At 40.7% G+C, this 22,036-nt stretch overlaps 1 protein-coding gene across 5 annotated transcripts in view; it reads left to right on the top strand.

The window, feature by feature from the left end:
* Positions 1-22,036, top strand: part of ODAD2 (outer dynein arm docking complex subunit 2) — a 198,908-nt gene that overhangs the window by 103,373 nt on the left and 73,499 nt on the right. For all 5 annotated transcript variants that reach the window (XR_012157599.1, XM_073334342.1, XM_073334346.1 and 2 more), the window contains exon 17: positions 17,366-17,480. Coding sequence is in view for 4 of the 5 variants with exons in the window: in XM_073334342.1 (XP_073190443.1) it covers positions 17,366-17,480 (115 nt within the window). In the remaining variant the exon portion in view is untranslated. The remainder of the gene's footprint in view (positions 1-17,365; positions 17,481-22,036) is intronic.

Below are 22,036 nucleotides of genomic sequence, written 5' to 3'. Positions count from 1 at the left end.
TTTGTGTTCTTGAAAGATTAGGATAAACCTTTAAAATTATTGATTTTATCCAGTCTGATTTAAACTTTCAGAACTAGTTTATAAATTCCTGTTTTCAAGTGCTCACAGCTGAAGACATATTTTTCCTCAACCTACCCCACATGGAGGCTCAAATTATAGAAAAGTTATAGTAACAGAAATGTGTTCAGTTAGCACCATGAAAAAGGTTTTTTTGAAACTCTTATAATAGGAATAATAGGACTAATCTAATCGCCTTTTATGATGAGATTACTGGTTCTGTGGATGAAGGGAAAGCAGTGGATGTATTGTTTCTTGACTTTAGCAAACCTTTTGACACGGTCTCCCACAGTATTCTTGTCAGCAAGTTAAGGAAGTATGGGCTGGATGAATGCACTATAAGGTGGGTAGAAAGCTGGCTAGATTGTCGGGCTCAACGGGTAGTGATCAATGGCTCCATATCTAGTTGGCAGCCGGTATCAAGTGGAGTGCCCCAAGGGTCGGTCCTGGGGCCGGTTTTGTTCAATATCTTTATAAATGATCTTGAGGATGGTGTGGATTGCACTCTCAGCAAATTTGCGGATGATACTAAACTGGGAGGAGTGGTAGATACGCTGGAGGGGAGGGATAGGATACAGAAGGACCTAGACAAATTGGAGGATTGGGCCAAAAGAAATCTGATGAGGTTCAATAAGGATAAGTGCAGGGTCCTGCACTTAGGACGGAAGAACCCAATGCACAGCTACAGACTAGGGACCGAATGGCTAGGCAGCAGTTCTGCGGAAAAGGACCTAGGGGTGACAGTGGACGAGAAGCTGGATATGAGTCAGCAGTGTGCCCTTGGTGCCAAGAAGGCCAATGGCATTTTGGGATGTATAAGTAGGGGCATAGCGAGCAGATCGAGGGACGTGATCGTTCCCTTCTATTCGACATTGGTGAGGCCTCATCTGGAGTACTTTGTCCAGTTTTGGGCCCCACACTACAAGAAGGATGCGGATAAATTGGAGAGAGTCCAGCAAAGGGCAACAAAAATGATTAGGGGTCTGGAACACATGACTTATGAGGAGAGGCTGAGGGAGCTGGGATTGTTTAGCCTGCAGAAGAGAAGAATGAGGGGGGATTTGATAGCTGCTTTCAACTACCTGAAAGGGGGTTCCAAAGAGGATGGCTCTAGACTGTTCTCAATGGTAGCAGATGACAGAACGAGGAGTAATGGTCTCAAGTTGCAGTGGGGGAGGTTTAGATTGGATATTAGGAAAAACTTTTTCACTAAGAGGGTGGTGAAACACTGGAATGCGTTACCTAGGGAGGTGGTAGAATCTCCTTCCTTAGAGGTTTTTAAGGTCAGGCTTGACAAAGCCCTGGCTGGGATGATTTAACTGGGAATTGGTCCTGCTTTGAGCAGGGGGTTGGACTAGATGACCTTCTGGGGTCCCTTCCAACCCTGATATTCTATGATTCTATGAATATTATTAGTATTTTGATTTGGAAAAAAAAATCCATGTTAATTCTCTTTATAAATTAACGCCCCCCCCTTTTCTCATTTTATGCAAGTATACAGCCCCCACTCCCACCTGCACAGAAAAAAGCAAAAAGCTGGTGTTTTATTCAGAAAAAAAAGCTGGTGTTTTACTGCTCTCTGACTTGTTTTCTAATGTCAGATTTGTACAGCTTGCGAAAATCAAACTTTACATTTTGTGAGAAATGTTCCAATAAAATATCCAGGTCAGCATTTAGTATGTCTGCTGTGTTTAGAACAGGGACATTTTCCCCAAGGTTGTGGGCATAATTCCCTCCTTACACATGAGCATGGCCAGAAAGAGATAGTTGTCTTATTCTCCTGCTGTTCTGATTTGCATAATTCACTTGATATTCATATAGCACTGCAAGGATTCCTTTTGCTGAATAGGGCTTTTGTTTTCATGCTTTGGCTGTCACCCAGTGGCAAAAGCCTAGATAGTACACAACTGTAAACATGGCATATATGAACAGTGTTAGTCATGTACTATAAAAGTATGCATAAATGAAATAAACTCCACAGCATATTTCATATGAAGAATTGTAAGCAATAGCCTTATACACTAATATATTAACCCAACAGAATGAACATCATAAATCAACAGAGAAATTCAAACACCAATAAATATTAATTGACACTCATGAAACCTCAGACATACTCCAGTACTCAGGGCTATCACTTCAAATACCCAATATGGATAGCTTCATTCTGAAATGTGGTCAGTCTAAGCACCAAAAATAACATAAGTTATTGCTAAAATTGTGGTCAAACAAAGTCCATCTTGTGTTTGAGAAGGAGAGAGTACAGGTTGTTTGGGAGGAAATTTTAAAAAGGATTGCCAAGATTGGGAGATGGAATCAAATCTCAAATTAGAATCATATGAAAATTTTTCTCCACTGAAATTATTCTCAACACTAGATAACTAAGGAAGCAAATTTGTAGTCGGGGACTAAAATTTATTTTTTATTACTAGAAAAAAAGCAGGCACAGCTAACTACTTATTATGAGCTAGACTGTGCGACTGACACATAAATCTTTGCAGACTGCAGTGCAGATCTGCTCTATACCTCAGCAGCACTGGGAGAGATTGTGCTGCAATCTTTCCCAGGATTCAGTCCTGCAAAATGCAGAGCACTCTGGTCCTGATCCAGAAAAGCAATTAAGTACATATTTAAGTCTAAGCATGTGATTTAATTCCATTGACTTCAGTGGAACTAATCACATGCTTAAAATTCAGCATATGCTTAAATGATTTGCTGGATTTAGTGCTCAGCACCTTAAAGGAATGAGACACTAGAGTTCCCCATCATTCACGGGGGGTGCACACTCTGGGTCATCCATCGTTTTCCCTGGTGTACCAGTTCTGCTCCACAGACAGGCCAGTGAAGAGAGAACTGAAGCCATTGCCCCTCCACTTCCCCACACTATCCTTTTTTAGGCAATTTGGCTAGCAAGGGAGATGAGGATAAACAATCACTACCATATCACTCAATGCCAAACACCAGATGTGGGACATAATGTGTGACAAAACCAAAATGTGAGACACAAAAGAACTATTCATGCAGGAAACTTAAAATGCTGTTGGGTTCATTCCTTTTGTAAAAATAATTTTTTTCTGTAAGTGTCGACAAAAAAGTGAGGGGATATCTAATGTGTGGAAAGTAGCTAATTTTGGGACTAAAATGAGTGACATTCCTTGCAATAAGGGACAGTTGAGAGGTATGCTCCCTGCTCATAGGGCCTGCCATTGTGATTGGCTCATTGACTTTATTGGGGCCAGGATTTCACCCCATATTTCAAATGCTTTACGGAGTTAATTAGTAGCATCATAGAAATGTACGGCTGGAAGGGGCCTCAGGAAGTCATCTAGTCCAGTGTTTCCCAAACTGTAGGTCACAGAAAATTTCTAGATGGGTTGCAGGCCTGGTGCAGAGAGGAGATTCTGGGGTGGGGGGTGTTGAAAAGCGAGCCCACCCTGCAGTGGCAGCTCCTGTCCTGGCTCCCCACTCTGGACATTGCAACCTGGTGCACAGGATCACAGCACTTATCAGGTTTGACCTGGCTGCCCATCTGTTATGACAGGTGGGCAGCTGGACCAAATTTTAGTGATCTGGCACACAGAAGGGCACTGGGCCAACTCTGTATGGTGCTGTAACCAAATTTGGAGCCAGGGTGGGTCACAAAAAAGACAAAATGCAATTGGTTGGTCACCTTACTTAAAAGTTTGGGAACCACTGATCTAGTCTGTCCCCTCCCACGCTGAGGCAGGACTAAATATACTTAGACCATCCATGATAGGTGTTTGTCTAACCTGTTCTTAAAAACCTCTAATGACAGGGATTCCACAGCCTCCCTTGGTAACCTGTTCTAGTACTTAACTATCCTTATAGTTAGAAAGTTTTCCCTAAAATCTCCTTTGCTGCTGATTAAGCCCATTACTTCTTGTCCTGTCTTCAGTGCACATATAGAACACTTAAACTGTGGCATCCAAAACTGGACATGGTACTCCATCTGAGGCCTCACAAGTGCCAAGTAGAACAGAACAATTACCTGCCATGTTTCACATACGACACTCTTGTTAATATACTTGAAATGATATTTGTCTTTTTCACAACTGCATAACTTTGCAGACTCATATTCAATTTGTGTTCCACTATATACCCCAGTTCCTTTTCAGCAGTGCTGATGTCTGGCCAGTTATGCCCCATCTTGTGTTTATGCATTTGATTTTTCCTTCCTAATGTAGTAGTTTGCATTTGTCTTTATTGAATTTCATCATGTTGATTTCAGACTTGTTCTCCAATTTGTCACGGTTGTTTTGAATTCTAATCCTGTCTTCCAAAGTGCTTGCAATCTCACCCAGTTTGGTGTCATCAGCAGATTTTATAAGCCTACTCTCCACTCCATTATCCAAGTAATTAATTAAAATGTTAAATAGTATTGGGACCAGAAAAGATCCCTTAAGGACACCACTAGATATGAACTCCCAGTTTGACAGCAAACCATTGTAACTATTGTTTGAGTATATTTTTTCAACCAGTTGTGCACCCATCTTATAGTAATTTCATCTAGACCACATTTCCCTAGTTTACTTATCATAGTGTCTTATGGGACTGTGTCAAAAGCCTTACTAAAATCAAGATGACAGTGGATTTCAAAAAAGCAGACTTTAACAAACTCAGAGAATTGGTAAGTAAGGTCCCCTGGGAAGAAAATCTGTGGGGAAAAGTAGTTCAGGACAGCTGGCAGTTTTCTCTCAAAGAGACAGTATTAAAGGCCCAACGGTAAACTATCCCAGTATGGAGGAAAGAAAAATGGAAACATGGATGATTGCTTTTTTATTCCTTAGCAATTTGTCCCTGAATCCACTTTTTCTAGAATTCCTTTTAAATGAACAGGTTATTAAAGCGCTCCTGATCCAGCCATATTGGACTCTTACTATTCTTCTTCTATGTCCTCCACAGTGGGATAGTTTATCATTGGGTCTTTTCCCTATAGATTTTCTTCCATTGGATCTTACTGAGTTTGTGAATCTGAAGGTGGAAGGCAACTTGGGTGAAAGTGATCATAAAATTACAGCTTTCATGACTCTAAGGAAAGTAAGGAGGGAGATGTTTCAGAGTAGCAGCTGTGTTAGTCTGTATTTGCAAGAAGAAAAGGAGTACTTGTGGCACCTTAGAGACTAACAAATTTATTTGAGCATAAGCTTTCGTGAGCTACAGCTCACTTCATCAGATGCTGAAGTGAGCTGTAGCTCACGAAAGCTTATGCTCAAATAAATTTGTTAGTCTCTAAGGTGCCACAAGTATTCCTTTTCTTTTTAAGGAGGGAGAGCAACACAATGAAGGCATGAAGTCTGTAATTTTATGGTCACATTCATGCAAGTTGACTTCCACCTTCAGATTCACAACCAATTCCTCCCTGTTAGTCAGAATCAAGTGTAAAAAGTCTAAAATGGCTGCCACCCCAGTTACTTCCTCCAGCTTCTGAAACAAGATGTCCCCAACACATTCTAAGAACTTTGATTAAAGATTTCCAACAGACGTCTGGGTAGTTAAAGTCCCCCATTACTACCAGGTCTTGTGTTTTGGATATTTCTGTTGTTTGTTCTAGAAATGCCTCATTCACCTCCTCCTCTTGAGTTGGTGGTCTATAGTAGACTCCTACCATGACACTGCTCCCTTTTTCCCCCTTCTATATTCACCCAGACACTTTCAATTGGTCTGCCTCTCACCTTCTTGTGTACCTCACAACCAGGGCTGGATTAAAGAATTTGGGGCCCTTTGCAGTATGGCGTAGGGAGGCCCTGGGAGGTTGGGTCCTGCCCTCAGGGGGTAGCCGGCCCTGGAGGGGATTCTATTCTGAGGGGTGGGAGGCCTCGAGGGAAGGGTCAGACCTGCCCCCGGTGGGGTTAGAGAGCAAGCCTGCTCCTCACTCACCCCACAGAGACTCCTGTCTCATGGGGCTGTTCTGGTTCTCCGCTCTAGCCCATTGGCTCCCACCTCAGCATGAAGCATTACCCTGCCCCAGTGATGCCTTGCCATGCTCTCTTCCTGGCCTTGGGTTGATTTTTGTGTGTGTGTGCAGACTGATTTTCTTTTTCCAGTGGTCGGTAGCCCCCCCCCCCAGAGATAGGGGCCTCATGCAAGTGCACCGAGTGCACAGTGGTTAATCCGAGTCTGTTTAGAACAACTGTTCTGTATATTCTTGATGTACGATGCAGCATCCACTCCCTTTTTTTCCTGCTTCTCCTTCTGAACAAACTATTCCCCTCCATGCCAATAGTGATAAGGATAGAGATAGGAAGGGAGAAAAATATGTTTTCAGATGTGGTCTGAAAAGAGATGGCCAGTTCATGAGGTGGAGCTGTACAGAAGAGTTTGCACAAATAGTGACAAGATATTGTGAGAATGGACAGAGAAACCTAGGCAGGCAAGCAGAATCAGTGAAGAGAGCCATAGTGAGAATCTTAGTCCCATGTGGTTGCATCATGTTCTATGCATGTTCAGTGTATTCTTTGTTTTATTTAGGCAAAATGATTGTTTACTAGGGACTAATGGCATGCCTAATGTAAAGTTTCCAATGAAGTTGTTTATGAATAATATGCAAAACAAACCTTCATTTAAAAAGATTAGCACCTGATATTCCCCCTTTTTCAGGGTTTTCTCACATAAAAGCTGGCAAATTCTTCCCTTGGTGAGGAAGGAGGCAGGTTGGCTTCCTCACTCCAATAGAACCAGCCCGGAATTGGGCACCAAAACTCAGTGGATCTCCTGTAGGCCATAGAAAGCAAAGGAAATTCTTTGGAAGCTGACTGCTGCTAGTGGAGCTCTGCTGCTACAGAGTCCTCTGCCAGTTGTTGCCCCTGAAAATCTACCGTTTCCAAGGAAGAGGAGTTGTAGGCCAGGTAAATCTGATTCAATCAGCAGAGAGAAGTCTTTTGGCCCCATAACACTGCCCCTACCCTCTCCCAGCAAGATCAGTAGAGTCTGAACCCCACAGAACACCTGCAGGAGAGCTTCTATGGGGACAGGAATGGGGAACGTATTTTGCAGAACTCTCCTCTGCCTTGCACAGCTCTCCAGCCTGGATTTGAAAAATTGGAGCGTATTTTTTTTATGTTCTGATACCTCACAATTGTCTATAGCAGTTTTGTGAAACTTGTCAAAAATCATCTTTTTCTGACTAACAGCAAGCTTGGAAACAAGTATGGAAAGTCTTAGCTTCAAAGGAATATATTAACTAAAGTTATGGCTAGTTCAAAGTAAAGGCTTTATATAGACATTGTTCAACCTCTGTCACTTCAGTAGTTTGGTGCTGCTATAATAATCAAGGAAGGATAATCAACTACCAACTTAATGATACTGAAATACTGAAAATAGAGTTTGGCAGTATCATGTTGAAACCCATCACAAGGTTTATGGGGAATAGTAATAGCCTTGAATTTTCCAAAACCTATGAGCAATTTCCCTCAAGCTATTAATCACCGACACTACTGCTAGAACTGAAATTTCTGACATTATTACAAATAGCAAGAGACCCCACTGGAAATATTGTATTCTGATCTGGATACCTCTGAATCAGAATGAGATTCACTGGAGAGATTGAGAGAAGAATACAAAAAATAGGGCTGAAGGGATTAGTTTGAGTGGAAAGATTATAAGAACTAAATATAAGAACCTTGGCCAATCAAAAACTCTGTCTAATATATATGTTTTTCTAAACGTATATAGAACTTATCATTACAGGATGGCATCCAGCAGGAGCCAGAATTTCACCCTGGGTATTTTAAATGCTGTACAGGGATTAAAGGCAGTCAGTTCTCTCTCCTGATCTAGGTGTAATCGTAATCAGCTCTCCATTCTGCTCTACATGTACTCATGGGCTGCTATTTTTAAGCATACCATTGAGTTTTTATAGTTTTTTTTAATAAGGTGAGGAACATTGGACCACCCGCTGTACAGTTTTTTAATGTAGAGAAGTGACCGTTCCATGGTTTGGAATCTATTAGTACACTAAACAGCTCAAGTACTAAGTATTTAGATTAGTTGATTTTAGATCCCCTCCTCATCCCAGAATATAAATACAGGATAATATATTATCATGTTATAATAAATCAGATTTAGAAACATATACAAGTATGTACCTAAAAATAAATTGATATTGCAATTATATAAAATAAATCAGAAAAATAACACACAGCCCTTTCCCAAATCCTGCCCCGCCCCATATCTTCTCATTTTTTTAAAAAGGCAACTAAATGTAAATGTTTTGGTAAGTTACTCTCATTGTGAATTTCTCCCAGCCACAAGACTTTGAAACAGTAGGCTTTGTCTACACTATGGACCACAGCTCTCCTGTTGGCATAATTAAATCACAGCCCAACAAGCGGCGGTAGCTATGTCAATGGGAAATGCTGTCCTGTCGACATAGCGCTGTCCACAACAGCACTTTTGTTGGTTAAACCTATATCGTCAGGGGGGTGTATTTTTCACACCCTGACTGACAAACGTTTTCTTGACAAAAGTGCTACCATAGACAAAATCTAAGTGTTCATCATGTCAGCACTCCATCCCCGTTAATCTTTCCAGAGCGCTAGTGGGGCTGCAAATTACCCTGATGAAAGATGATTGCCTGGAATCCTTTGTCATCTCATTTTGTTAATGGTTTTTAATTTGATAGGAGTGCTGTGTAGGAGTGCTTGCCACCTCATTCCCTACTACACCTTTATATAGGAATAATGTCAGCAAGTAACTTCTTTTTGAGGGGTCTACTCAATTGTGCCCAGAATAACTATCTGAACCTGGCAGGCGAAATGTTCCTTTTTTGGTCTCCTGGCAACCTCTTCATATACCCATCTTTCATTTTCAGTCTTTTCAAGGTGATGGGTATCCACAAATGTCTTCCTCCAGAAAAAAAAAAAAAAGCAATCTCCCTTGGATACTGTATGTCTTTCAGGTGGTGAGAGCTTCTGGCTCCAGTTTTTGTGCCCTCTCTGGTTCAGCTAACTGATCCCCTCTTATCTCCCACAATTCCTATTTGTTTTTTCCAGTGAGTGGCTTCAGATTTGTTCTAGTAGATCACCTGTTTGTACTGTTAGTTCTTGCCTTTGCAAATCTGACTTGTAGGTCTTATACCCTCCCTTCCCCCTATACCTGGCAGGAAGGCAGGAGTAAGGAGGTTAGGAGTTGCAACTCCAGCTCTGCACCATGGGCAGGGATTATACATTAATCCCTTGCACTGAGGTGATCCTCCCATGTCCAGCTGTTCTTGACCCAATATTCACCAGCAGCGCAGGGCAAAGTAGCCACATCACAGCCACGTCTGGACCTTAGTGTAGATTGAACATTTTCAAATGGAAACTAGCATTGTGTTGTTTCCCTAGCTGCATTTGTTCAGCAAGCTATGGTTGAGCAATCTCTTATTATGTGGCATCTCTGTTTTTCCTGGAACCAGATCTCATGCATTACTAAAGTCATCATGTTAGCATAAGCAATTACTACCAGCTATCTGAATCCATACACACTGTTTGACAGGGGAACTTACCTAGTACTTTGTGTAATTAATTAAAAAAATAAATACTCAAGTTCCTAAATTGAATATTGCAAATAATGAGGATGGAGAGGAATCATTTAGAATTGTTCAAGAGGGTATAATTAGGAGGATGGGATTAAGAAAATGAAAATTTAGGTTGAATATCAGGAAAAGTTTCAATAGAGAAGTCTATTAGACTGTGGAATAATCTCCTAAGGGAATGCTGGAATCCCCATAACATGGAATGATTAAGTTCTAGACTGCCAAAAGCACTAGAAAATATAGTGCAGAGAGCAAACCTGCATTGACAAGGGGGTAGGATTAGATGATTATACATTAATCCAGTTCCATCTCTTATGAAGATAGGTTTTCTGTAGATCTTTTCTCTTTGTTTTCTCTATGGTTCTTTTGGAGTGAAATTAAATTTCTCTGCATACAGAGTGTCTGAGTTGGCACTTTCTGCTATGCTGCATCTAACCTTGATGATATTCTAAGACAACCCATGGAAATTAAATTGTTCTAAGTGTAGATATGGGCATGGGGAGGGAAGAGATGGATCATGAGGTGTAGCTCTGATCTACCTCTTCATTCTGAAATTAAGTTTTTCTCCAAATTAGTCCACTCCCTCATTCTCAGGATGGCAGCACAGGATGAAGCCCTTGGAGTTTGGGTGAGTATGCAAGCTTCTACATGGTGGTATGGTAGGCACTTGTATAGCAAGAGATAATTTATCTTTTCCCAAAACATAGCTACGTGAGCAAGCTTCACCAATCCAGGGTACAAAATGCTTTATTTTCCATGTCTGTTCTCCTGCACAACTTTATGTAGTGATGTGTCCCCACCAACTGCAATGTTCTTATTTTTTATTTTGAGGAAGTTCTTTTCCAGTCATTCTTTTTCTATTAATGATTCTACATGCTTTTATTTCTTATTCCGTTTTTTAAATTTTACTACATTTTCATGAACCCTTTTGTTTAGAAAATCTATAGATTTTAAATCTAGTTTTCAATGCTGAGGCATTAGAGTATTATGGACTAAAATATAAGAATATTTTAGCCAGATGGATTTAGAGTCGCTGATATACAGTTTATCAAAGCAGTTTGCAACAAATATTGTGAAAGTTTTAAAAAGCATATTAAATTGTGGTGTCAGAAAAGATGAGATTACACTCTACCAGAAGTAAACCCTGTAATTTTACCAGTGAGCACAAAATAGACTCAGTATAACATTGTTTATGTTTGTATATGTGGTCTGAGTTGGCAGGAGATACTCCCAGACTTCTCAAAAGTGCTGGCAAATAGTAGAGTTTCAAGAAGATGATAGATATAACAAACAGATGTCTAGAGGGCATGCATGTTTGTTTGAGCAATCCATGTTAAAATTTATGGTGGAAATATTCAATATCAAATTATTTGAATGTAAAATCAGTTTGTATAGATTACATTTTTATTAAAACATAGGAATAGAAAATTGATTTGTATTCCTGGAACTGTTATCCTGGCCAGCAAACAAACTTAGCCATGATGACCTTGAAGGTCTTTAAAATAAATACAGTGAAACCTGTATGAAAGACCGTCTTTATTAAGCAACTAGTGATCCTAAGCAACAACCCCAAGGTCTTCCCAAGCATTTTATGATGTTAAATTATCTGTACTAAGTAACCACCCTCTCCAGTATGACCAAAGTCTGCTCAGAATTGGTCATAGAAACAGCAGCAGCATCTCATATTAGGAAACTGACTGAATTGCTTTGAAATTCAGTGCCCATAAGGCATGCATTCTATATGCATACAGTTGGTCAGCTGTTTTGAGTGCCCCTGGAAATTTGTTTTGCTTAGCCTCCTAGGAATTCCCCTTTTGTAAGGGGAATCCTCAAATAGTGCAGAACTGACAGCAGCTCTATGCCACCCTCACTCTTGGTTCATGGTATAGAGGTTGTGGCCAGTGGAAAAGGGCACAGATGGAATACAATCTGGTTATTCCCAGTTTCCAGAACAGCTGCTTGAGGCCATGGAAAACCTACAGGCTGCTCTAAATTGTGCCACTGAACAAGCCAGACCAGTCTCCAGCCAGCCCCAGAACTCTGGGCCTGAAAAGGTAGCATACAGCTACCTTTTCCCCAGCTCCATGTCTCAGCTGCTCAGTCACAGCTAAGCCCTGGTGTACACTACAGATTTATGTCAGTATAACTACGTTGCTCAGGGGTGTGGAAAATCCACACCCCTGCGCGACACAGTTATACCAACCAAATTTCCGGAGTAGACAGCACTACATCAATGGGAGGGTTTCACCTGTCGACATAGCACTTATGTCCATTCTTTCTTATTATGCATTTTAAGTCTCTTTTGGCCCAGTACAGTTCCATTGTTGAAGAGAATGGCAGAACTTCCTTTAATAGGAGCAGGATTGGGTCCATTGACTCCAATGCAAATTGCAGGTGCTCAGCACTTCACAGGATTTGGTCACCAGTGTTTCTTGTTCTAGTTATTCCATCTTGAATGGATTTTGTGAGCCAGAATTTGAGCGTAGCTGCACTCTTGTAGCATTGACTTCACTGGGAATTTTGTGTGAGGGCCAATAAGTCATTTTCATATGAATCTGCATACTTCAGCTATAGTCAATATATACCTGATGTGGAATATAATAAATTTAATATTTGCCTCCATTTTTCATTAGACATTTTTGAATGTATTATTCTGAAATAGTACATAGCTTACCAATACTTGACTTAGACTTTGACCTAGACAGTTGTGCATGCAGCCATTTATGTAGCAAGAAGAAAATCATGGCTAAAGGAAATAAGCAATGGGGAATGTGTGAGAGAGCAGGAGAAGAGAAAAGGAAAACAGGAAAGACTAAGAAGAGGTAAAGAAAAAAAACAAAACAAAAAAAGATGGAGAAAAAGCCATCTCACCAGAAACAGAGCTTTGTTAGCCAATATGTATTTGTTAGATGTAGTAACCACCACATTAATGGTATTATGTGCATAGTATTAATATAATATACATTATATATATGGATGTTGGGAAGGTATGTTAATTGAATATATTATGCTCCTTCCACAATTCTTTTCCACCATGTCAAGTATCCCACAATGATTTGCAAAGCTAAAGTCAGCTTTGGCATTAGAAAATAGGAAACTTGTCAAAGCAATAATACATGAATAGTCTATACCACATACAGTTAGGAAGTACTATCATGGCTCATCATCACGTGGAATGTAGTATTCAAAACAAGATATGGGAAAGTACAGGGATGTACTAAGGACAAAGCTAGGGTTGCCAGGTGTCCGTTTTTTGACTGGAACACCTGGTTGAAAAGGGACCCTGGTGGCTCTGGTCAGCACCGCAGACTAGGCCATTAAAAGTCTGGTTGGTGGTGCAGTGGGGCTGGCAGGCTCTGCAGCCAGCATGTCCCTCCGGCTCCTAGGCAGAGAGGCGTCCATGGGGGCTCTGCACACTGCCCCTGCCCCGAGGGCCTGCTCCTCAGCTCCCATCAGCCAGGAACTGTGGCTGATGGGAGCTGCGGGGATGGTGCCTGTGGGCAGGGTCATCATGCAAAGCCCGCTGGTCGCCCCTCCATCTAGGAGCTGAAGGGACATGTTGCCACTTCCTGTGGACTGCCTGAGGTCAGCGCCTCCCAGAGTCCACATCCTGAACCCCCTCCTACACTCCAACCCCCTACCCCATCTCGGAATTCCCTTCCACATCCAAACTCCCTCCCAGAGCCCACACCCCACACCCTGCACCCCTATCCCAGCCCGGAGCCCCCTCCCATGCCTTGAACCCCTCATTTCTGGTGCCACCCTAGAGCCCGCACAAGAGCCCCTACCCCCTTCCATATCCCAACCCCCTGTCTCAGGCGGGAGCTCCCTCCCACACTCTGAACCCCTCAGCCCTGCCCCCCAGCCCAGAGCCCCTTCCTGTACCCCAAATCCCTCATCCATGCCCCCACCCCAGAGCCCGCACTCACAACCAGAGCCCTCACCCCCTCTCACACCCCAACCCCCTGCCCCAGCCCAGAGCCCACCCCCCACACTCTGATCCCCTTGGCCCCACCCCAGATCCCTGAGCTCCCTCCTGCACCCCAAACACCTCATCCCTAGCCCCACCCCAGAGCTCGCACCCCCAGGTGGAGCCCTCACCCTCTCCCACACCCTAATCTCTTGGAACAGCCTGGTGAAAATAAGCGAGTGAGTGAGGGTGGTGGGGAGCGAGCAATGGAGGGAGGGGGGATGGACTGAGCAGGAGCAGGGCCTCGGGGAAGGTGTGGGGCAAGGGCGGGACTGTGGGGAAGTGGGTGGGGCAAGGGTGTTTGGTTTTCTGCTATTAGATTTGGGAACCCCAGACAAAGCTGGCACAAACCGGTGGGTTAAACTTAAACTTCAAGTGATGTATAGGGGGTTTTAGCTTGTAAACAACCACAATATAAATAGAAGTACATTTAAGGGCGTATCTTTAAAGCACACCTTCTGTGTAAGATGAACATGCTGTGAGATAAGAATTGCTTCCTTGAAGGAGGGTATGTATGTCTTCTTTTCTTACTGTATTGCTTTATCTTTAGACAATAAATTTGACTAAATTTGGTTTCTTGGTCTCTTAAACATTTTAAAGAAGAAACCACTAGTGAAGTCAGTCAGTTGGTTATACTGTTAATCAATAGCCTCAACTTTAGTCATACACAAGAAATGTTGCTTCCAGAAAAGCCAAGTCAGGCATTGGGAAGTGACAGATGCTTCAAGGAGGAAGGATAGTTTTGTGATAGTTTCAGTCCCACTGAACTGTGACTCAGGAAACCTGGTCAGTTTCTCAACTCTGCCACACAGTCCCTGTGTGACCTGGGAAAATCACATAATCTCTGTGTGCCTCAGTAATGTCTGTAAAAGGGGATAATAATTTATTTCTTCTGCCTTTTTTATGACTCTTCTGTTTTGTTTGCAAACTCTATGGGACAGGAACAATCTCTTATTAAGTGTTTGTGCAGTACCTAGCGCAATGGTGTCCCAATCTCAATCGTGGCAACAGGTGCTACTGTCATTCAAATAAATGATAATAATATGGGAGACAACCTAACTTGAGCCAAGACGCATTGTGGTGATGAGTGCAGTATGAGAAACTACAGACTAGAATAGCAAATAGGAATACTGAAAACAAAATGACAGTCAATTTGCAAGGGAAAGGAGGATTAAAGGAAAATACAAGAGAAAGCTGAACCAGCCTAGAAGTTGTGCTCTGTAGTGCAGTGCAGGAAACCTGAGCTCAATGCATAATTTCTGTCCCTTGATTCTAAGGCTGGTAGCAGTTAGGTGCTACCATATTTGCTTAGGTAATATATTTAGCCACTCGGGAGGAAATACCTCCCATTCAAAAGCAGTTTGTTTGTTGCTGGTAGAAATGTGACTATTACTGGAATCTATGTGATGGAATTGTAAAACAGGGCAAAATGAGGGGAATCTTTGGGGCTCCAGCAGAGATGCAGAGGAACCTCAAGAGATGAGGGAGAGAAAAGAATGATTATAGTAACAAGATGTTCTTCTGAGTAGAAGACACTATATCTTCTATAGTTTACCAAGTTACTGTCATAATGCTAGGGGAGAAAACAAACTGGAGCTACTTTTTGGGTCAGGTGATTTCTTGGATAATCACTGGCTGCCATGTCTACCAAGGCAAGCTGCTAATCGTGATCGCATGCTTGTCTGGTTCTCCCACAAGCACTCTACTATTAGGGACTTGTGTGCTTTTGAAAATCTCACTAGGCACCTATCTTCATCTTTAAGTGTCTAGATACCTTTAAATATCTGTCCCTTTGTACTTTCTCCCATGCTGCCTCTTACATGCAAGGGGAAAGTCATAATCTGTAAAGCCACCACCTTATCCTCCTCCTCAAAAATTCACCTCTGTCATTATGCTTATAGGAAACGCTGTCAACCCTCCCCCCAAAAAGTCCTTACCATATGATAATAGCAAGGCCACTAGCACATTGTGATTACTGCTACTAATGGTCTACAAATTGTGCACACATTTTAATTTTTCTCAGGAAAATTAACTATTATTAAGGTGAGGGGTTTTTTTTCTTTTCATTATTCTCATTATGGTTATGGTGAAAGATCATAATTTGCGCCTGGACTGGTATATTTTCATTATTGTTTTGGAAGACTGCTGTACATCTTCAATCACTTTGGGCTTTCTTGTGCTCTCACACTAGTGGTGTTAATTACATTGGCTTCACTGAAGTAAATACCAGATATATACTGTGCCTTTTATCAATTAAGTCCAACAGCAAAAAGTTTCCTGTTTGTGTTTTCACAGGAAAGCATTGCTGAACTATATGAGATTTTGAAAGTTGTCCTTCAGTCTTTGTCACTATGTGGACCAGTGTTTTACATAAATTTATACAAAGTTGTGTTCTGTGTTATTATGCTGTTATGGTTTGTTCTGCTACTGCCAATGTGAACTCTGATTTCTTACTTTCTCAGTTGACTTTTCTTCTGGCAGTTGGTATATTTGGCACAGAGTGTATAAATGAGACTGCCTTCAATTTAGCAGGTCTTACATTAAAAAGAGCTTTTTAAAACAGGTTCTCCTTAGTTCTGGGGAAAAAATCTAGATTTTGAAAGCAAAATAACCAGGTTGCATCAATTTGTTGTAAGTAATGCCCCACATTACTGTAAACAGAGTTCATGTCGTAAGTTATTTCTTCTGCATCAAATAATTGTATGATTACGTACAGAACTGATTTTATACTTACTTTTAAAAAATCCTGGCAAACTTCTACATAGTGAACACAAATTATATGTTTTTGTGTGATATTTTATAAGATTCACAATATAAGATATGCACTATCAGTGTACAATTAAACTTTTACTTTTGAAGTTAGAAATCAAAGTATGCCTGATTTTCTTTATCTTCATCTCATCTGCTTTGAATTTAACATATCTTTCTGAACAAAGACATGTTTGTAAAGGATATTAAGTTTTGTTTGGCCTTCCTCTCCATTTAAAGTACTCAGTGGACCCTAATGTGAAGTTATGATCCCCTAGATTGATTGATATATACACATAAGACAGATGGTGTAGAGATGAATCTGATGATAATTCATTTTTCCGCTAGTCATGAAGATACTTTGATTACAGTGTGTTTAAGTAATTATAACACAGTGTTCAATGTTAGTCTTGTTAGTAGGGAACACATGGGAAACAAGTTACACGTTATTCATGCCCAACAAAGGATGCACTGTGGTGTGACCATTTTAATTCCTAATGCTAGATTAGAAACATAGGACTTTAAAATATGTCATATTGTGAAGTAAATAAATTAAACATAAACTGAATAAAAAGTTAAGTACATAGTTTTTTGGCACAAATATTTGTTTTGGAAAATATTTGTTACTATATGAAAGAAACTAGTATGTTTGAATTAAGGTTTCACCTTGCATGCAGCTCATTAAAATCTCACATGGCTTGTTTCTAGGTTTACATGAGTCCTAGATATAATGCAGTTTGTTTGGTTCCTTGAATAATGCATTTTAAGTGTAAATACTAAGAAAAAATAAACAACATCCATAAACTTTAGTTAGAAAACACGTTTTGGTCTAAAAAATTTGTGCACAACCATCTAGTGACAGTGAGTAACATTTATAGAAAATCTTGATAATATTTAGTTGCCAATAAACCACTAGCACTTAATACAAGATTGTTTATTAAAAAATCACACCAATATTTCTTGACATGACTTTTGAAACAAAATTACATCATTTCAATTTTACATTGTTTACTCCATAATTAATTATGATTTTATAATGTCTGTTTCTATAATAGGATAATTGACCGCTTAGATGGAGTTCGTTTGTTGTGGTCCTTGTTGAAAAATCCTCATCCGAATGTTCAAGCAAGTGCGGCATGGGCTATCTGTCCCTGCATTGAAAATGCTAAGGTGAGAATATATTTACTAAAATGTAATTGTTTATAGATAAGGCTAAGATTTAGTCACAGGTATTTTTAGTAAAAGTCATGGACAGGTCATGGGCAATAAACAAAAATTCATGGCCATGACCTGTCCATGACTTTTACTATATAAATACCCCTGACAAAAACTTAGCAGCTCCTGGGGCCCCAGGTGCTGCTGCTCTGGGGGGCCCCAGGACACCGCTGCACTGGCCACAGGGTCTGACTGTCCCCAGCCACCTGAGGCTCCGAGACCCCGGGGACTGCTGCTTGGGCCCTCCCCAGGGCCAGCTGCCCTGGGACCGCTGCTTGGGTGCTCCCTGAGGCCAGCCGCCCATGCAGCAGCTGGAGCAGCTGGCCCCGAGGCAGCCCCCAGGACCACTGCTCAGGTGCTCCCGGGGCCAGCCCACTCCCCCGGGACCATCCAAGCAACGGCCGGTGCGGCTGGCCCCAGGGCAGCCCCTAGGACCACTGCTAAGACGCTCCCTGGGGCCAACTGTCTTGGGCCACCCAAGCAGCGGTCTGTGCAGCTGGCCACGGGGTGCTCCAACTGCTGGCCCTAGGGCCAGCTGCTCTGGCAGCCCTGGGATCAGCTGCACCAGCCATTGCAGCTGCAAAAGTCACAGGGGTCGCAGAAAGTCACGGAATCTGTGACTTCCGTGACAGAATTGCTGCCTTATTTATAGATCATAATTACATAGTCACATTTTTCTCATGATTTTCAACAATTAATGTTTACAGTCTTGCTAATTAGTTGCCTTTTACTTGTATTCTTTTAACTGCTTTAAATAATTTAATTTATTTATTTGAATATTTAAAACACAACTACAGAAACCCATCTACTGCTCATAGCAATCTGGTTGTCCTTAATTGTACTTTCTCTGTTTGTAAAATGTCATCTTTATAATAATGTAACCAGAACTCTGCCCACTGTTCCCAGTAAAGCATACTGAAAGGTGCTAGTCGAACAATAATGGAAATAAAAGTGTTCTATTAACAGGCTGTGAACAGCACAGGTAGTGGCTCTCCTCTACCCTGCATACCTCAACCATGTTCTCAAGGGAGCACCTTTTGGCTTGAGAGCGTATTTCAGTCTCCATGCCAATGAAATCCTTAGATTCTCTGCTCAGACTGCCAATGAAAAGTGCCAGTTGTGAATGGTGGTTCTTGTGCTCTAGTCAGCTGTGCACAAAGAACTGGACTATTAATTTATTTTAAATAGACTGCCAAACAGAGATAAAAAGGTGACTATTTTCCTTTACTGGTCTAGAATGGATTAGACCCAATGATCTATGGTACAGTAAATATGAAAGGTTTTGTTTTTCTTAAGCATATCCCTAAAATATCTAATAATCTTGCATCACTAACTCTTGTACAAGGCCGGAATGATTTCTTCCAATTTCTAATGAATGCCCCCATTAACACCAGTTTTGATTTCCCTTTGTACTCTGTCACTGATGTAAATCATTCTGCACAATATTTAAAGAGCTGATCCTGTGAGGTGCTGGAACCCCCTTGGAAGTACTAAATCAGTGATATTCAGGACTGAGGCTCACAAGCCGCAAGTGGCTCTTTAATGTGTCTCCTGCAGCTCTTTGTAGCACATGATATTAAAACACTGTGTGATTTAATTATTAAACAGTCTAAGTTATTAACCAATCTGGATTATTTTACTAAGTTATTAACCAATTATAGTTGATAAAATAATACCTGGTCAGTCATTGTGCTGTGAGAATTATATGTATATAGTAAATGAAACAATGAATTCACACTACTGTGGCTCTTTTGGGTAATGATGATTGCTAATTTGGCTCCTGAACTACTGATGTCTGAGCATCACTCTTCTAAATGCTCTCAACTCCCACTGAAGTCAACATTTCCTGTGAAGAACTAATCAACTTAGAGGATCAACAATTTCTGTGTATCTACCTTTCTTTTTAATGCTTTATAAACATCATGAAACAGTTGAAGGGACATTTCCTCCTGTTTTTGATTCATAGGTTCAGCATCTTAGAGTTTTCCACACTGATTTCTATAAACTACTTACCTGTCCCTTTTCTAAACTAACCAAGTCATTCTGAATTGTATTTCCCTTTCTTTTTTATTGATACACTCTCCTCTAAGGTTTTATATTAACAATTGATGTGTCACATGTATTTCCCTTTTGTCAAGAAACAGATGCACCTGCCTGTATCTTCAACTGTTATTAACAATACATGTTGCCTGTATTTGAAAGCTAAGACTTTTCATTATACAACTGAGTAGGTCCCCCATCACCTGTGCTTAGGGACTATACTGGGTACTTAGCTCACCTGGCTCTGAGAGTTGTATTGCCAGAAACCCCCACCTCATCCCTGAAATTCCTTTCAAAGGTGTTTTTCCTGGAGTATAGAGGGCAATGGAACTGATATTGTAGACTTAGGCTGAATTAACTTTCTGTTGGCTTTTTCGCTGGTTTTGTGAAGAATGGGAAGCTATGTACATCATCATGCCAGCCCTCCTCCCACCTCTCTCTGCCTCCTACCTAACTTAAGACATCTGACCCTGCAAAAAGATCTGTGTGTGGCCTGGGAAATGGGGGCACAGTGACATAGAGGCAGTTACCATCCTTTCCCCCAAGCACCGAATGGGAGAAGGTCCACATAAAGGGACAATTATAACAGCATAAGGGGGGCTGCTTGCATGTAATCAGAATTATTTATTTAGTTACAGTTAATATTTACCTATTCATATGATCTACCAAGAAATGTTTCATGCACTTGATTCTTCTCTATATATTGTGAGATAAAATGGAATCTGTGACTTTAAAAGAAGCTTATGTACTGTGGCTTCCCCATCCCTATCTAGATATGTGTAAGCTATGTGTTAGGTAGCTGTGGGCCTAGGATTTGGGTTTAACTTATTTTTGCTTCATTTTGGATGAGCTGCAGTGGTTATTGTATGCAGTGTGTGTATTATGGAAGGTGAAGAAGAAAGGGAATGCCTATATTGTAACCTATATTTTGAATATATGGATTTTTATAATTGTGCCATACAGCTGAGCAGCCATTTTCCTGCAAAGACACGTAATGTGCATGGAACTTAAAGATTATGTTCTATAATATTCATATTTATGTTTTGTGTTGCACATGTGAGTTGAGTGTTCAGTGTACCACTGTAGTTCTTTCTATACTGAAATAAAATAAATTTCTATAACTTTTACAGAAACTAATTAAAAATACACTAGTTTAGATGTTGTAACAGAGTCACTCTGCTGGATCTAATCTATCTGTCTATCTATCCCACTGAAATGGCCTCCATTACCATAGTATCTAAGCACCTCACAATCTTTAATGTAGTTATCCTCACAACTCCCCTGTGAGATAGGAAAATGCTATTATCTCCATTTTACAGATGGAGAGCTGAACTGTAGAGAAACTAAGTAACTTGCCCCAGGTCACACAGGAAGTCTATGGCACAGCAGGGAAGTGAACCCAGGGGCCCTGAGTCATAGGCTAGAAGAGGCCACATGTACACCATAGTGCCTGATTTGGGTCACTATGCGGTAGAAAAGATACTGAATTAAAGTAAAAACTGCTGTTTGTTAATACCAATAAAATGAGTTGGTTAATGTTATTTTGTGTGTGATAGATTTAAGACATTTTTTAAATGAAGAGGTAGGTTGTACTGGCCAATGCATAAACCATTCCACCTCTGGAAGCTACAAATGATAGTTTGCTGGTGTGAAGTTAGTCACTGTTTTTATACATCATTAAACCACTACACATGATGGATTCCAGAGCGGCCTAAGAATGACTTGCAAGCAAGCAGTTGCGAGTTGGCATTGATGTGATTGAGGTAGTGGAGCTATGTGGGAAAATTTGCACAACAACTGCCAGTGCTACTAGTCACCCACTTTCACGAGCATTAAACTAATTTTCAAAGTTTATATATAAACTATAAATATATGAATACATGCCTCTTTTACAAAGCAAGAATAGAAGAGCTGTGCAGGTCATTAATTCAAAAGAATGATCTTAATGGAAACAGATTTAGATTAATTAGTTTCTTAATTCAAAACGTAAAAACCACTACTGTAGTAATGTTGGTAATGACAGAATATCAGTGTATTGTCCAAGAAATGCAAATAATTATGAAAAAGTGCAAAGAAAAGTATACTCAACTCTGTTGATATTGGAATGTTAAATTGTGCATTATGAATCATGCTACCTCAAAAAACATTATTCATACCTTTGTTCCAAAGCACAGCAATCCAAACAGAAAAATGTAGCAAAACTCTACAAAAGTTTTATTAAACCTATTGTGAAATTCGCCTGTTGGGTAGGAGCCAAAAGCTCTTGATACCACTGAAGGTGATACTGTTAATATAATTTTTTTAACTGATGCATTAAAAACAAAATCAGTTTCCTGGTAGAGTAACTTTTGAATAGTAACTCCTGACATTTAAAAAATTGTTATAAGGGCTGCTCCTCTCTTTATGTTTAGAGAAATCTTTTGGATAGTCCTGAGAGCAGAACACTAAACATGCTCAGGCTCACCCATCCT

This window comes from Lepidochelys kempii, chromosome 2 (assembly GCF_965140265.1).
Source record: "Lepidochelys kempii isolate rLepKem1 chromosome 2, rLepKem1.hap2, whole genome shotgun sequence".
NCBI lineage: Eukaryota > Metazoa > Chordata > Testudines > Cheloniidae > Lepidochelys > Lepidochelys kempii.
Note: the sequence above shows the minus strand (reverse complement) of the source record. Positions and strands in the feature narration are given on the sequence as shown.